This window comes from Acinonyx jubatus, chromosome A2, assembly GCF_027475565.1.
Source record: "Acinonyx jubatus isolate Ajub_Pintada_27869175 chromosome A2, VMU_Ajub_asm_v1.0, whole genome shotgun sequence".
NCBI classification, from domain to species: domain Eukaryota; kingdom Metazoa; phylum Chordata; class Mammalia; order Carnivora; family Felidae; genus Acinonyx; species Acinonyx jubatus.
In genome coordinates, this window is record NC_069383.1 from 108,676,169 (window position 1) to 108,694,171 (window position 18,003).

At 51.9% G+C, this 18,003-nt stretch overlaps 1 protein-coding gene across 6 annotated transcripts in view; it reads right to left on the bottom strand.

Moving 5' to 3' along the window:
- MGLL (monoglyceride lipase) overlaps positions 1-18,003 on the bottom strand; it is a 247,223-nt gene that overhangs the window by 14,420 nt on the left and 214,800 nt on the right. For 5 of the 6 annotated variants that reach the window (XM_053218848.1, XM_027049803.2, XM_027049801.1 and 2 more), the window contains 3 exons: positions 17,685-17,795; positions 11,984-12,052; positions 6,765-6,854 (listed from right to left, as the gene is read on the bottom strand). In XM_053218848.1, the coding sequence (XP_053074823.1) occupies positions 6,765-6,854; positions 11,984-12,052; positions 17,685-17,795 (270 nt within the window). The remainder of the gene's footprint in view (positions 1-6,764; positions 6,855-11,983; positions 12,053-17,684; positions 17,796-18,003) is intronic. The other variant, XM_015083925.3, reaches the window with a different exon arrangement.

Sequence of the window (18,003 nt, forward strand, 5' to 3'; positions counted from 1 at the left end):
AATGGGCAGAAAACATGAATAGACACTTCTCTAAAGAAGACATCCGGATGGCCAACAGGCACATAAAAAGATGCTCAACGTCGCTCCTCATCAGGGAAATACAAATCAAAACCACACTCAGATATCACCTCACGCCAGTCAGAGTGGCCAAAATGAACAAGTCAGGAGATATAGATGTTGGAGAAGATGTGGAGAAACGGGAACCCTCTTGCACTGTTGGTGGGAATGCAAATTGGTGCAGCCACTCTGGAAACAGTGTGGAGGTTCCTCAAAAAATTAAAACTAGACCTACCCTATGACCCAGCAGTAGCACTGCTAGGAATTTACCCAAGGGATACAGGAGTACTGATGCATAGGGGCACTTGTACCCCAATGTTTATGGCAGCACTCTCAACAACAGCCAAATTATGGAAAGAGCCTAAATGTCCATCAACTGATGAATGGATCAAGAAATTGTGGTTTATATACACAATGGAGTACTACATGGCAATGAGAAAGAATGAAATATGGCCCTTTGTAGCAACGTGGATGGAACTGGAGAGTGTGATGCTAAGTGAAATAAGCCATACAGAGAAAGATAGATACCATATGGTTTCACTCTTATGTGGATCCTGAGAAACTTAACAGAAACCCATGGGGGAGGGGAAGGAAAAAAAAAAAAAGAGGTTAGAATGGAAGAGAGCCAAAGCATAAGAGACTCTTAAAAACTGAGAACAAACTGAGGGTTGATGGGGGGTGGGAGGGAGGGAAGGGTGGGTGATGGGTATTGAGGAGGGCACCTTTTGGGATGAGCACTGGGTGTTTTATGGAAACCAATTTGACAATAAATTTCATATATTGAAAAAAAAAAGATGGTAGGTTTTATCTTCCGTGTATGTTACCGCAATAAATTGGAAAAGACTTAAGCTACACATCCATATTGCTATTTCCATATGTAAGCACAGATGAAAAAAGTATGGCGTAACATTTCCCATTTGGTGAATCACGGGGAAGCATACGTGGGACTGTGTTGTGCTGCCATTGTCCACTTTCCTGTAGGTTTGAAATTCTCCATAATTAAAATCGGAGGAGAAAGCTCCTTTCCCCACAATCCCAGTTTTCAGGTTCTTTGGTTTCCCTTTGCCAGTAGGAGACACACGTCCCTTGGGTAGGCTTGGAGCAGGAAGACGCTGGTGGGCAGAGTCCCCCGTTTGGGGCTGGTGTCTGGATCGGCCGCTTACGCCAAGGCTTGTCAAGTCGGCTGCCTCTGATCGTCCTGTAAATGGGGGTCCAAATCCTAGCTCCCGGGTGGCTTCGAGGTGACCGATGGTGTCTTTGAGCGCATTTGGCCCAGGTGGTATTCCCATGGGAACCCAGCCAAGATGGTGGCTTCTTTCTTCTTGGATGATGTGATGCTGCAGGGCAGGGAGAACGCGTCAAGGTCTCGGGTCTGGCTGGCAGCTGTGACGACCCCTGACAGTCTGGAGAGTCCACCGGCTTCAGGAAGTCTGCCGGCTTGTGTGCTCAGGGCTGCGAGAGTCCGCAGCGGGAGGAGGGCTGTGAGCAAGAAACATGCGAGGGGGCAGGGGAGGGGGCAGGGGGCAGGTCAGCGGACCCCTCGTGGGCAGGGCACAAGACCATCGTAGTCACATCGTCGTGCTCCGTGCTGGCTGCCCCCATATGGAGCTAGATATGCCAAAAGACATTCTAATGGCCTCTTGTGTTTTTTTTTTTTTTTAAGGCACCAGTAAATTCTTAGCTGCTTCAAATAGACAAGTCGTCTGTGGGGAATGTAAGCTAGGAGTGATGGAGAGTCACAAAATAAAATTGGCTGACCAAACTGGGCACACTGGAAAGTTAATAACCGGTTCTCAGAGGGGATTTCTGTGGGAGGCTGTGTCCTGGGGACAGAGTGGGAGGCTGAGGCCTATCTTTAGCTGTAGTTACAATTAGTCAAAAGCCTCAGGGATGGCCGAGCTTTCCAAGGCCTGGCAGGAGCCTTCCGGAGGGCCACGGCAGATACAGCCTCCCTGAGGGCGGGGGTGGGAAGCGTGCAGACAAGAAGAGCTGGGGAGCCTCATCCTCAGCGCTGGGCACCTCTGAAGTGCTGGGTGGGGGTCTGGAGAGGCGCCCACCTGGAGGAAAGACAGGAAGAGAGCTGGTCACTCCCCACAGCTCTCTGGGCGCCTGGATCTCACCATCTGGCCCTGCCGGCGTGACTGCCAACTCGCCAGGATGCACTCCGAGGGCAGCCAGCACGTTGCGAGAAAACAGACTTAGTTCAGAAGACACATGGCCTCTGTGTACAAACAGCGGATGCCCCGCCTTGAGGGTATGCTCGGAATTGCGGCCACTGCTTTTTCCCAGTCTCCACCAGTTCACAGGCTGAAGGACAGAGCTCAGAAAGAGCGGTGCGTTCTGTCTCTGTGCAGTCGGTGGGGGGGGCGGTCGGGGGCTCGAGGGTGTGAGGAGATCATTGGCCACCTCCCCTCTTCACCTCTTGCCCCAGTGCCTTTGGCCTGAGAACTATTTAGAACATTCAAGGCTTCTCAGAGTGGGAGGGATTCATCACATTCTGAAGAACCCACTGTTGAGGGCGGAATGATGAATATATATGGCAGCACTCCAGTGTTCTGACCAAGGATGCTAACCATGTAGACAAACATAAAAAAATGCCCAAGTGGCAACTTCTTTGTTCTCAGGAATTTAGTGCCAAGGGCACTTGGCTCAGCGTAGAGCGATCTGGGCTCAAACCCTTACTTAGTGGCTGCGTGTCCTTGGGTAAGTGACTCGCCCTCTCTGGGCCCAAGTTTCCACAAATGCAAATACTCGTAAGAAGACTGACTTCCGGGAGATGTGGCCAGACAGAAGGGCTAGGGCGTCTGACACAGAAGAAGGGTACGACAGTCACGCACTGGCCAGTATCGAGACAACACGAGGCATTTTCGGCTGCACGCGCTGGGAGAACGTGCCTCCGTGGGCTGGTGGCCGTGAGGGATGTTGGTTCGCGAGGGGTGTCATGCTAATGGGCCTCGGTGGGCAAAACCCACACAAACACCGTGCTTTTGACATTCCAACGACAGAGCCAGCCTGCTTCCCCAGAGACAGACTTCCAAATCTTCCCAGAGCCCGTGGCTCCTTCCACCGGGTCCTGCTTTATAGTAAGCTTGTCAGGCCAACGTTTCTTTTCTTTCTGGGGCTTTTAGAGCCGCGGGGTTCCATGGGAAATATCTTAGTTAAAGATGTGCCTGAAGACACCCTGATGTTAGATCCGGGGAGGTGCCTTTTCTGAACACATTTTCCCCCTGGGCGTTGCTATTTTTAAGGCTCAGCAGAATGTTCAAAGAGAGCCTCTGAGTGGCGACAAGCAGAGGGACTGGTTCTCTGCACCGAGGAATGGAACCTCTCGCTCCTTGTTTATTCCAGCTGGAGTCCAGCTTTCAGGCTGACCACCGTCCTGCTTTCCTGGGAGGCTTCCCAGCAGGGAAATGTTTCCGCGTTTCTAAAGAATCACCTCTCTCTGGGGCACCTGGGTGGCTCAGTCGGTTAAGCGTCCAACTTCAGCTCAGGTCATGATCTCGAGGTCCGCGAGTTTGAGCCCCGCATCGGGCTCTGGGCTGACAGCTCAGAGCCTGGAGCCTGTTTCAGATTCTGTGTCTCCCTCTCTCTCTGACCCTCCCCCGTTCAAGCTCTGTCTCTCTCTGTCTCAAAAATAATTAAAACGTTAAAAAAAAAAAAAAAAAAGAATCACCTCTCTTGTCTGAGTGGTCAGAAACCTGAGAAATGAGGGGTGCCGGCTCCACGTTCACACCCGACTCCCGGCTTTTGTAAGGCCTTCAATGGAATTTTCCACTATTTCAACAAAGAGATAGAAGCTCCGAAATTTACCACTTTTAAACAAAGAGGGTTCGGAATCACTTCGTTATCTTTTTTTTTTTTTTTCTTCCTTTTTTTGCCCAAGTACCTTCAGGTGGTAAGATAAACAATTTGGATTTGCACCTGGATGTTTCATCTCAAAGATGTCAAAGGGGGCGTCCTCTCTCTCTCTCTTTCTCTCTATCTCTCATTGTTGTACTAGCACAGCAGAGGCAAAGATAATTGGTTTTGCTAGAGAATGCACATTCAAGCCAGAGCCATTATTCGGGATGCCTGCTGGTGGAGGAGCCCCTGGCCCCTCGGATCCCCTCACAAAGTGAATCCTGCACATAGGGCAGTGGCCCCCCACACGGGCTGTGGGCACCAGTGACTGTAAAACAGGAAAAAGAACTTAGTGACTGTAAATAGTAGCTGGAAGGAAGCAGCCAGGCATGGGCTTCTGAATCAGATGGGTTCAGCTCTGGCCCTGGTGAGGTGTGCCACTTTGGACAAATTAGACCCCTACGTAACCCCTGAGCCTCAGTTTCCTTATCTGTGAAATGGAGTTAATGTTGATCTCACCCATGCACATCAGGATTAAACCAAGCAGCATGAGTTTGACTTTGGTGTTTCTGGGTCCCAAAGTGGTGCCTTTTGACTATATAGATTGGCCTTTTGAAATTTTCTTTTCTTTTCTTTTTTTTTACTTTTTTTTCAATGTTTATTTATTTTTGGGAGACAGAGAGAGACAGAGTGTGAGTAAGGAAGGGGCAGAAAGAGAGGGAGACACAGAATTCAAAGCAGGCTCCAGGCTCTGAGCTGTCAGCACAGAGCCCGACACAGGGCTTAAACCCACGAACTGTGGGATCATGACCTGGGCCGAAGTCGGACGCCCAACCGATGGAGCCACCCAGGCGCCCCTATATTTTCTTTTCTGTACTCAAATACTCTTTGATCCTGGTGGGTCAAATCTGGCCCCAAAATGTGGCTTTGGGGGGCACTGTGCATTTTAAAAATTAGACTAAAAATTTCCAAGGAATGTGGATAACTTGGGTGGATGGGACCCCCATGACATCCTACAGGTACCTCCCCATCCCTACCACCTAGGGTCTCTCACTGGTGTCATTCATAAACAGGTGGCCCTCAGAGGCCCGGGAGCCAGACTCTTGATCAAGAGTTCTCCCCCCCACACATTATGGAGTGTTCCCAATTAGTCATACCCTCTGAGTGGCTGAGAGGGCCAGCAGGTCACATTTAATAATGACACTAGAGTCTGGGTGCTCAGGTCTCAGGGACAGCCACTGGAATACCACAGCACCCTGCTCTATTTTCCAGGGTCCTCGGGGAGCCGATGATCCCATGATTTCAAATTCCTAAGGTAAGAGGGGAAACTAGGCAGAAGAGTGGTAAAATGATTTGCTTAATCCTGAAGACAATTCCAGTATCTTTCAGATGCCCAGGGTTGCCTGTTGTCCACGGGCTATAAGCCACAGGGGTCCTTGCCCCCACTGACAGAGCAGGCTGGGGACCACACCCACCTAAGCTCTCAGGCCAGCCCCTCCAGTGGGTGGGCCCAGGCAAATCCTCTGGACCTGCCCAGTCCCAGTCGGCTCATCTGCAACATGGGGCTGCCATGCGGCTGGAAGGGCACATAGCACCGGCCTGGCATACAACACAAGGGCCCAATCAAAAGCAGGGTGCAAGGTGCTGGGCTTTAGCTACCTGGGAAGTGAGCCAGCTCGCTGAACCTTAATAGACCAACCCAAATCTCTGGGGTTTTGGACTACACTCTGGCCCGGTATCTCAGGCACGTGAGTTGACCTTGACCTTTTTGTCCCTGCTGACCTCGGTGCCTGGTCCCAGAGGTGGTGACATCAACCAGATGGCATAACCCCCAGCCCCTGTCTCTCAAGGCCACCTTACCTTTTCTTCCTGGGCTTCTTTCGGCAGGTTTTGCTTTTAAAAATAGTAGCACAGCTCTGCTTGGGGGGGCTGTGACGTGTTTCGGGCAGGGCGTTGGCCCCCATGAGAAGGGGTTCACGACGTGCCTTATGATCTGACCTCAGTTTACCCCTTGCCGCTCACCTGCTGCCCTCTGTGTTGTGGCTGAACCGCAGTAAATGGGCTGCCCTCCCTTCAAATGAGGACTTTACTGGCATGGTGACCTCTACCAGGAACCCTTTTCCTCTTGAACCCCCTTCAGCTCCTACACCAGCTCCCACCTCCCAACACACAGACATATGACTTTTGGCCTGGCCTGAATCCAATCTGCTACCATCATCCCAATTGGCCCCCCAGAAATTGCCCTTCTCTATGCGGAGTCCGTGAAGTTGGGTGGGGTTGACACCACCCCTTTTGCTGGACAGTCAGCCAATAATAATCAGCCCTGACACGTTTGTTGGCTTTGCAACAGTCTATCTTTCTGCTGCAGTTGCTTAGGAAAGCTGCTGGTGGCCCCCTCTGCTTCCACTTGGGGAAAGTTTGCCTGGGAATGAAGCCAAACTAGGGGATATGAGAGCTGGGGAGCCACAGACGGTGAACAATACTTCTGAGCCCCTGGATCCAGCCATGCCTGAAAGCCTTTAGTTCCATTCATCAATAAATCCCTCTTTTTGCTTGAATCACTTTGCTTTGGGTTTCTGTCACTTGCAGCCACAAGAGCCCTGGCTGATTCACGCAACTTCATCCGGTTTGCTCCTTATGTTCAGGGCACAGCTCAGGTATACCAAGCACCTGTCCTTTCCCACCCAGTCCTGATGCCACATGGCACCTCCCGCATCTCTATATCCCCATCATTTCATGAAGGGCCTCAGTGACAGGGTGGCAGAAAGCCACGGACAGATCTAGAACACAGCTTTTCCAACCGGGGGCTGCTGCCTTCAGTCCCTCCCCAGCCTCGGCTCCCCCCAGGTTTTCAGAAACACTCTCACCTCCGTCTTATTCCGAGAGAGCACGCTGGAGTCGATTGGGCCCAGGGACATGTTTGGCAGGACAAGGTTGAGAACTTTCGCAGCAAAGACCTGGCGGGAAAGGAAAACAAAGGTGTGAGCTCAGTGGGATCCGTGCCCAGCTCTGCCCACGGGACAGTTTACGATAAATTAAGGAAAGTGACGCCCAAGCTGAACATCAGCCAGGTTCGCTTCCCAAGGCTCAACACCCTGGGACTGCCCCTGCTCTGATTCAGCCAGCCTCTAGTTAGTCTGGCTCAGATCCGCCGTGGGTGAGCAGGGCGGGAGGCGGGCCACCATGGCTGACAGCAGGAACGCCGTGTCTAATTTTTGCCTGCTCCGGATCCTGTGCGGTCGCCCTCCCCAGTCATCCACCCGTTGTAATTTTGAATTCTTTGCAGGAGCTGCCTAGCTGAGTTCTTCTGCGCGAGTCCCTTCTCTGGGGATCCTAAAAATATAAAGCAGGAGCAGAATCACCCAGATCACCTGTGAGGCAGGATAGCTCAGAAGGCCCTGGAGGAAACTGCTCTGATCAGAAAGAATCTGTTGACTGCCTTGGTTTCTCCCGAAGTGAAACAGAAATGGCTAACCAGCCTGATTAGGAGAAGCATGGCAGAGGGAAAGAGACCCGATCTGATCCCTGGCTGTGCTGTCTTGTGCACTCAGGCACGAGATCTGAACATCACAGACCCTCTGTTTCCTTAGCTGCTAATGGTGCTCCCCCCAGAGGACCACTGTGTGCAGAAGCACCAGGCACACAGTAGGTGCTTAATCCATGCTCCCCGAACTTGACCCCGATGCGGGTACAATCCTCCCTCCCCACCCCATCTCTCCTGCAGGATCTGGTGTTCACCCAGAAACAGTGTGAGCCTGATGTCACATGTCTGCCTGCAGAGAGAGGGGGGCCGTTCTCATTTCTGCGTGGCGCACAGACACTCAGGGGTGACAGGTGCGATCCCACAAGCGAGCTGTGAAACGCTGAAATCAGGACGGCAGGGAAGGTGGCGAGTGGCGAATTCTCGGTCTGTGTCGAAGGCACACATCACGGAGCTAAGGAGCGATGGCCCTTTGTGCCCTCGATGAGGGCAAGGGCGCTAACATCTGCCAAGTGGCAATCTTTGGTGTGTGGCACACAGCTCTAGGCGCTCGGTCTTTCAATCCTGACAGACGCCATGAGGTCAGGGTTCATCCTCATTTAACAGATAAGGAAACAGGCTAAGCCCCACACCATGTGGCCAGCTGGGATGGGGTTGAGGGCCTGAGCCAGACCACTCTTTCCTTTCATGTCCCTGCCCTTCATTATTCTATCTCTGTCTGTACAAATGTAACTGGTGGTCTAACCTTGCCTGTGCATGACCCCAAACAGCGGCCACTGAGATTCCCTGTGCCGACATGGGGGGCTGTGCTCCTCAACCCCCTTAACACTCAGAACTACAAAACGTCCTATGGGGGCGCCTGGGTGGCTCCGTTGGTTGAGTATCCGACTTCCGCTCAGGTCATGATCTCACAGCTCCTGAGATCGAGCCCCTCGTCGGGCTCTGTGCTGACCACGTGGAGCCTCCTTGGGATTCTCTCTCCCCCTTCTCTCTCTGCCCCTCCCCCACTCATGCTATCTCAAAATAAATAAAACCTTAAAAAAAAAAGGATTAAAACATCCTATGTCCTCAGGCTGTACAAGCAGGATATAACCTCACACGGTCTGTCAGACGGCCAGGGATCAGGCACAGAAGCAAAAAGGGCTCTGGTCCTGAAGGAGTCCGGGTGCGTGACGCTACTGTGAAATCCACATGCTCAGCTCTCTGCGTTTCAGGCAAGGATGGCTGCTCGCTGCCTCCAAGACCAGCCTGGCTTCCTGCACCCCACGCCTGCTGTCCAGGCCAGCAAACCCCGTGCATGTCAACTCACTGCCATCCACGTGCCAGGCACTAGGCCAAGCCCTGAGCCGACTTGTGACAGTCTAGTGTAGCGATACAAGGAAATCCAACTGGGAGCCCTGGGTAAGGGCTCAGCCACACAGTCTGTAGCCTCATGGGATGGACATGACCCGTTGGGCAGGGTCAAGAGATAGGTGGGGCTGTGGGTCAGCTCCATGGACACGCACAGGACCAGGAGGGCTTGGACAGAGCTCTGGGGGCTCTGAGGAAGGAGAGAGTTTGGGTGTTTCTAAACACAGACCCAATGCCTATGAACTCCAGGAACTGGAGGTCCCTCAGGGAATCTAAATTCAGGAGCTGGGATCTGTGCTTTCAAAGGTTAAATACATGTTTCAATGCACAGAAACCACAGCAGATAAGGGGTGACTGCCACAGGCAGGGAGGTGATGGGCTGTGTTCACTGGGCTTCTGGTGCTTTGGAAGGGTGGACTTGCCAGGACTTATTTCCTCCAGCAGTAGTGGCCCAAAGGCCACATTATTAGGGCGGAACTTAATGTGCCTCCCAGAGTTTGCAGAACTGGCGTCTAGATGGTTTGCTGTCCTCAGTGACTCTTGACGCAGCTCCCTGAATGGACAGGATGGCTAACAGTTGACCGTGTGTGACCTTGCCACACCTAGGAGTGGCCAGACACGTCTGGCCTGGGTGCCTGTGCGGTCTGGCTCAGCCTTCTCAAAGACACCGCTGGTTTTCTGCCATTCGGTTTCCTACCCGTTCCCAGAGGAGATGGCCAGTGGCCAGGAAAAGGGCCAGGGGCACAGCACCTTGGCACCCACCCTGCAACAGAAGTGAAGGACAGAGACTGCACAACATACATTCCAATGCTCCTAAGCCCACCACCAGCTTCCTCATTTGCCAACAATTTATGCTTTGTGGCCTGTCACCTGATTCTGCATGGACCTGGGCACACAGATGCCAGCCATTGGTGAAGACACAGACTTACCTTTATCTTTGAATCTGTGCTCCTGCCACTGATGCTTTTTTTTTTTTAAGTTTATTTATTTTGAGAGAGAGAGAGAGAGAGAGAGAGAGAGAGAGAGAGAGAGAAGCAGAGAGAGAGAGAGAGAGAGAGAGTCCCAAGCAAGCTCTGTGCTGCCAGCGTGGAGCCCAATGCTGGGCTCGATCTCACAACCACGAGGCCACGACTCGAGCCGAAATCAAGAGTCAGACGCTCAACTGGCTGAGCCACCAGGTGCCCCATCCACTGGTGCCTCTTAAACCAAAACATTTATACTCCAAAATGCCAAGATCCTTATTTCCAGCACAAGATGCTGACAGTTTAGGCTTGACAAGGGTCAGAAAAGGCAGGGCTCTGGTTCGAAGCATCCTTGCTTTGGGTTCACCAGGCTGAGGACAAGAGGGCCAGGAGGGACTCTATCTCAGGAGAGGATGACAGTCCTCTCTCCGAGCGAGCACTTGTCTTTCTCCTAACAGGGCTTTCTGCAGCAAAAGAGAACTTTTAGGAAAACAGAGTTGTAGGGGAAAAAAAACAAAAACAAAAAAGAGGAAGGCCATTTCTGGGGAAGTATTTGCTTTGCACAAAATGGACAATGCCAGGGTTTGGTCTCTGGAGGAAACTAAAGAGTTAAGGGCAGATCAGCTGGCCGCTGCTCCTCCCCCATCAGAGTACCATAAGCCAAATGCTGGGGAGACCGCCTCCTCCTGTAGCTGCCCAAGGCGTGATTGCTCAAAGAACGAGCCAGGGAGACACGGCCAGGATGATGATATCATGGCTCAGGACTGGAGGAGGCTGGGCCACTGGACTGTCTAGCCGTATGCTTCCCTCCACCAGGACTCCCAGGGCAGTGGCCCCTCTTGCCTCTCTGAGGGCGCTGGAGCTGGTGGGCTCAGGATGGACCAATGCACCTAAAAGGACCAGCTCATGACAACAAAGCTCCAGGGGTAGAGTGCCATGGAAGACACTGGTGCTGGAGCAAGGAGGACTGGGGATTCGGTCACAGACCCAGATGAGGGGGCAGACACCTCCAGGAACGCAGGGTACAGATATCGCCACCCTTTCTCTGTTCAGCCCTGCAGGGGCTTGGTGTGGAGAGAGTGCTAAGCCCTGGGTGTGAGTTGACACCAGAGAGAGTCCGCGGAGAGGCCTGGGCCAGACACACTATTCAAAGGGCAGGCTCAGGGAGGGAGACTTGACTTCAGGGATTCCCTTGAAGTGACTTGTGGCACCGTGCTTTCCCAGGAAGGTAGCACCTTTGATTGAACCCTCTGTTCCTTCCGTCCCATTAGCGTACTGGTAGCGGGAGTGATGCCCCCATCCGGCCCTATCCCTTCCTGACTTTCCATGGCCTCCCTGCTCTACGCGTGGTCCTCAGACCATCAGCACCAACAGCTCCTGGAGACTCTGGCCTGTCGGATCAAGGTCTGCATTTTTACCAGACCCCAGGGTGTTCTTGTGTGCCCTGAGGTTGGAAAGCTGGCAGGTGGGGCCCTGGCGTCAATAATTGTGTGTGTGCGTGTGTGTGTGTGTGTGTGTGTGTGTGTGTGTGTGTGTGTGTGTGTTTTAAGTTCCCTGGGTGATTCCAGCATGCAGCCAGAGTCGAGAAAGTGTTCTTGTCTTCTCCCAGTTAAGACAGGGTTGGGGGTGCCACACAGACGTCTCTGAAGGGTATGCTGCCCTTTTGAAGGAGCTGTGATGAAAGACAGAGATGTGTGGACGGCCCTGACCCTCAGCTCTTTTTCTAAAGCTGTGTGGTAACTTCCAAACCACATTTCTAACAAGACGAACCTGGGTAGAGGCAAATCTTTTGATGACGATACTATGGCTTAGAAAAACCCACAAAAACCAAAAGAATCAGGTGCTTTAGCCTCTTCCTCCCCCCACCCCTGCCCCCAGCATCCGAGAAGGATGCAGGGGCAGGATGCTTTGAACAGTTGCAAAAGGTATGCCCTTTCCCTGCTGTTCTTTTAGGGGTTGTTTATTTCATTAGCCTAATGGCTAATGGGGGGAGGAAAGTGTGAGGTGGGGCAGAAAGAACTAATAAGCAGGGGCAGCGGGTTGATTGTGGCGACGCAGGAAGCCAGGAGGGCTGAGCAGGGCGTATGAGGTAAGGGAGGGTCACGGAGTAAGGACAGTTGGGGTGGAAAGAGCCTGAGAGACCCCACTCCCTGAGGATCAACTTTGTCCAGGCTGCTGCTGCTTCCCACCATGAGCTCCCTAAGCCTCCACCGTCAGCCGGGAGAGCCCCGCACCTGCTCCCAAGGGTAGGCAAAGGAAGCCGACAGAGGTGCCGGGGAGGGGTGCGGCTCACCCAATAAGAAGTTGAAATTGAAGAGAATGCCACTCTCGTTGCCATTTTCACCACGCTCTTCGGATAATCCTGCGGGAGTGTGGAGAGAGCCTCGGATCCAGCTCAGGGGAGAGGCAACTGCAGACGGCCTCCCTTGATGTGAGACCCCGCCCCCCCCCCCCCCCCAACAAAATGACCCTCGCAGGTGAAGTCAGGTTTGTGCCACCTTAGAGCCCCCAGTGGTGCTGGTTTAGCAGGGACCCGAAGTCTCATCACTGGAGGATAATTGGGGGAGGGGGCGGGACCTACAGATAATGGGCACAAAGTTACCAGACCCCAGAGCTGGAAACAGGAGACTGGAAGCCAGGCAAATTTGGATTCGAACTCTGGTTCTGAATCACCAAGAAAGTCTGTGGTCCTCAGCTTCCCCATTTCTCAAATGGGGACAATGAAACAAAGTTCTAAGGGCTGCTGTGGGGGTTACCCAAAACCTGGTTCCCACAGGGCTCAACTCTAACTGCCCCACTGCTTTCTGGCCCCAGGAGAAGCTCAACAAATCCTTGCTGGTTGACTGAAGAGAGAGCACTTACTGATGCTGTTCCGAATGAAGACTTCGGGAAAAGTATGTGACCGGCAGCTTTGCCACAGGCATCACGGTCACGGCCAGAACCCCAAGTTAGTGCACCCACAAAAAAGGACAACTCTCCCAGAAGTGAGGCCCATCTCCTGATGAGTGAGGGACCAGAGCGTGTCACCGGGCCTTGACATGCCCTTGGGGCATTCCTGGATTAAGTGCAGTGCCCATCACTTTAAATAGTAGTGATTTGCACAAATGCCTTTATTGATCCAAAAGGATTTAATGGCTCCCTAAGATCATTTTTAAGCTTCTGCCTGTGAAAGACTTGACATGAGGGAGGGAATTGTAATCACTATCTTCTGAAGTGGCTCCAGCAAGTTGACCTGTGCAAAAAGGGCCAAAACTCCAGGTCTTTTGTGAGGGTGACACCCATGCAAGGGTCGGCCCAGAATTTCTTGGTGGAGGGAGTGCAACGTCAGACCCGCCAAGACCAGAAAGTGCCCCGTGCCTTTTCTGCAGGCCAAGCTGGGGAGGATCGAGTACCTGTTCACTGCTGAATGCCCAATGCCTGACACATAGCAGGGGCTCCCCAGAGATGTGGCGGGGAGATGACTCATTCCTTGAATGCCAAGTGTTTAGACGTCTGAACCCCATGGCTCAGTCGGTTAAGCATCCAACTTTGGCTCAGGTCATGATCTCGTGGTCCGTGAGTTCAAGCCCCGCAGCAGGCTCTGTGCTGACAGTTTAGAGCCTGGAGACTGTTTCAGATGCTGTGTTTTCCTCTCTCTCTGACCCTCCCCTCTTCATGCTTTGTCTCTCTCTGTCTCAAAAATAAATAAATGTTAAAAAAATATTTTAGAAGTCTGAACCCCAGCTACGACAGGCGCAGGCACCTACAGGAGAGAGGTAACAACTCCCCAAGGCGCCTCGTAGCTGCCAGATTCATGGGCCAGTTCATGACCACAGTTTAAGTCCTGGTCCCTGGATCTAACTTTAAATATGCTTGAAAGAGTGGCAATTTCCCATGCTCCTGCCCTTTTTCCCTCCATCCCCAGTCCCTCCACTCCCCCAAGGGCCTTTTGGAGCCTAGTGACTAAAAACAGATGAGAACTGGGCTAAAGTCAAGGGAAGCTGACCTTAGGCATGTTTCGGGGTAAAGGGAGCATCCTGCTTTGCTCTCTGGCCTGAGCTGGGGCACAAGCTGACCTTGAGCAAGACAATTGGCCTCGTTTCCTTGTCTGTAAATTGGGAATGGTTTTCTCTCCTTACTGGGTGGTGACGGAAAGGAAATGAGACAATACGAATCATGCACCATGTGCAAGGTTCATAGCGGCCCTCTTCTCTCTACTTGGCCAGGTGCCCTGGCTGACAGGGAGTAGAAGCATCTGGAAGCATTGGGCCGGTTCCTGCATCCCTGACCCTGGACCCCAAGGGACAGAGTCCAGGCAAGAAGCAGAGAAGATCATTTACAAGATTACCCTCCTGGCAGGCTGAGCCCCTGTCCTGACCCCTAGGCACTGCCCAGGGGAATTTGGGGTGTCCCCCGCTCCCAGAGAAGGGAGTGGCTCTGTGATCTGTCCCACGTTGCTGCCTGCTATCCCAGGGCAAGGCCAAGTGAGGACGTCCAACTCTAGCTCACACACCGTACTAGCTGGGCAGTCAAGGGTTTCACCTCTATACCCAGGAACGACTCCAGCCCTAATGCCCCCAGGGTCTGGGACATGGAGCCAGTCCCCATGAAATGGCCTCATAAGCAGCCGAGACTCATTCTGATACACTGGATGTTGTGTCCAAATTTCTCCCGCTGTTACTTCCCTTATGCAACCACATTCTAAACACAGACAGTGTTTGGGGGCCAGAAGCCTCTGTCCTCCTTGTCTGTTCTCCAGGCTAAATATACCCCAGCTTGTTGAAAAGGGAACACAGAGGTAAGACCCAGATGTGTGCAGGGTCCGGTGTGTGTGGGGGGCGGTATCTGGCAGGGGGATCTAGTGCTCTTACATTCCAGGGGGTGGGGCTGTCATCTTCCACATGCCTGTCTATACTCAAAGACTCGGATGCCTCATGCTGCCTGCTTTGATGCTTTTGCGAATCTCTCCAGCAGGAGTTTGGTGCCATCAAATAAATCCTTGGAACAGTCCACGGGCTGAGCTCTGGGAGAGGAGGCATGAGGCCAGGACTTGGCCCTGGGAAGCCCGCTCCTCTGCCTCAGTTTTCTCAGGTGGCGGTGGTGTCTGAGAACTTGTTGGAACACACAGACCTCACCCAACCCAGGACCTATCCTGAGCTCTTCTCCTTAAACCTGATGGGGAAGGAGCCACACAGGTATCGCTAAGTAAAACAACCAAATTAAAGCCAAACCCACAAAAGCAAAAAAGCAAACCAAAAGAACAAAGCCGACAGAAAGCACAGAGAGGGTGTATTCTCATCTGTGTGAAACACAGGACGAATGGAGGGTGTGTGGGCAGAGATGGACACTCGGGCTGTCTGCCTCCCCTGGGCCGGGAGACTGCTTGCTGCATAGCCTCATCTTTCAAAGTTTGAAGTGTATGAATGTGATATTCTAACGATGTTTAAATTTTAAACAGAGATTCTCCTAAACTCTTTCAGGAAGGTTGTCAGACAAGACTAGATGTGTGCGGGGTAATCAAATCATCCGGGGGCGGGTAGGCAAATGAATCACAGAGTCCGTCAGGCAAAATTGCCCAAGACCCAGGGGCAGCAACAGATTTCATGGCGGGGAGGACGTGTCCTTAGGTCTGGGGGCAATAAGAAATCCAATCTGTCTCGGTTAATAAGAGGAGACCAGCACCCCCCAGGGATGGCTGGCTCCTGATGTGACAAGGTGATCTATTAGCACAGGGCTCGGAGAGGTCACGGCGGTGGCCTCGCCCAGAAGTTCCACCTCCGCCAGTGACTCCGAGAGGAAGCCTTGTGGCCCACCTCCGGGCCCTGCTACCATGACCCCCTTGTGCACTGTATCCGGAAAGCCCCACGCTCTCCAGCATGTCTCTAAGGGAAAACATCCACGGCAGAACACGCCTATTTTCTTCCATGGGGAAACATCCTAGATGGAGAATGGACAACCCCGGATTCAAATCAATCACACAAGCTGTGCGATCCTGGGGAGTCACTCACCCTGCGCCAGCCTCAGCGTTCCCTGTTCACAGAACAAGGTCGCGACCTCTCCCTAGTGCCCGGGACAGCACAGGACAGCACATGTTTGACACTCAGTGAACTGAGGAAATCTTCCTGAATCAGACCACGTGGATGCAGCTCCTCTGTGGTCCTGATCTTGCTTATTCTACTTGGACAAGGACCCTTGAGTGATTTGGCCTCGAGTTACAATCCTGGCAGGAGCTGTCCAGGAGGTCATGCCTCCTCTTGCATGTTGAAATGACCGGGAAGTAGCCCATCTGCGCGTTCGTTCCCTGTGGTTCTGTGAATTACCTTTATTTCTTTCCACGCCAGAGTGGCTTCTGCCTCCACTGCTGTCCTCTCACACAGCACTGAAATTTACTCATGATAGTTGACTTCAGTAAGTGGGTGGCGATTTCCTTACAATGGAGTAAAATTCTATTCTTCAGCAAATTGAGTAAATCATTGTTCTCTGGTTAAACTATCAGATAGTTCCGGGTTTCTCTCTTGCTTAGCCTGTCCCCATTTCAAATTGGTGACGTTTTTCTGTATCAACCAAACGCCTGTACACGGGACCTCCCAACCCATCTCTGGCTGTGGGCTGGAGGCAACACTTTGAAAACATTTTTATAAAGTTTCATTCCCTATACTGTGCTCCCTGGCCTGGGTCCTCAGGAGAATATTGCAGGCATCAGAGCTAAGGCGATTATTTAAATGGCCCTGCTGTCATTTGACTGTGAGGCCAGGGAAAGTAGGGTTAAGCTGTGGGCTGATGGCTGCCCAGTCCCCCATGGCCTCGTGACCCCTCACCCCTCCCTTCAAGCCCTTTGAGAGTCCGACAACTGGCATAGGAGGCAGCAGCCCCACCGGGCGCTGACCTGAGATCAACCCTTTCCTTGGGACCCACAGGGTTGGGTTCTCCACTCTCATTCAGTTATGCTCTCCTTAAACCCCCAAAAGGTGGGTCCATAACATTCCCACCCCAGCTTCCCAACAAGCAGTCCTGCTGAGACAATGGTTTCATCTCTTTTCTCAGGGAGAGAAAACACCTGTTCTACTTCTAGGTGGTACAATTGACCCTTGAACAATTCGAGGGCTAGGGGCGCCGCACCCCCCATCCAGTTTAAAATCGTGTGTAACTTTAACTTGCCCAAAACTTAACTACTAATAGCCTAATGTTGACGGGAAGCCTCACCAATAACGTAAACAGTTGATTAACACATATCTTGTATATTCTATGTATTACATGCTATATCCTTACAATAAAGGAAGCTAGAGAAATAATGCTGGTAAGAAAGTCGTAAGGAAGGTAAAATATATTAACAGTACAGTGCTACGTTTATCGAAAAAACATCTCTGTGTAAGTGGGCCCACGTAGTTCATTCCCGTTGTTCAAGGGTCACCTGTATTTGTCAGCTCACTTGCCTCGTCACAGTAGGTCAAAGCCCCAGAATCCAAGAACATATACCTGTGTACCACTGTGTAACAGTATGACCAGAAAAACAAAGTGATGGATGAAACAAAGCAATGAATCATTAGAGTCAGAGGGAAAGATGCTCTGGGCTGGAGCAGAGCCACAGTGGGTACACGTACTCTGTGTCGCAATTACAAATTGCCTGCAAATCCACTCACCATGCACTTTTGGTTGAAGTTGGTAAATATTCAGTGAAAATCAGCTTGAGCCTTGCACTTGACTTGTTAACAAAGGTTATTTGGCTGGATTCCTAACACGTGTGTCCCCTTTTCTCTTTTTAACTCTCACCAGTAAAATATGCGCAAACAGGAACTCATTTTTCAAATTTTGTCTCTTGGAAAAAAAACCACACCTGACTTTAGAAAATCCAGAACCCCAGTGGCAACAGCGTTTGATATGTGTCCCCACCTTTACCCTGTAGCGTGTGACATCCAAGAATGGACTTCAGCCCTTCTCCCCAGACTCTAGCTAATCAGTGGATGCTCCGGGTCCCCAGAAGTGCAGGACTGGCACAGAACAGGAAATCCACTTACCTTGAAAGTTGTTGCAGACTCAGGACTGGCAAGAACCAAAGGCGAAATGAGGACCATGCCGGAGAAGAGGCCCGGTCTCTCTGCGGCTGTAAGGATGGTGATGGCACCTCCCTGCAAAGGAAAATGCACGGAGGCTGCTTTCACCAGCACACATGTCTCTAAGGAGCACCATCCTGAGCTACAGTCCTGGCCCGGAGCCCTGACGAGGTCTACCTTGGAATAGACACCATGGAATGTTGGATAAACTGGATCTGCAATTATTTTATTACACATGTTTTTTTCTCTGGGTTTTCCAAGAGCAAACATTTCAGAGAGATAT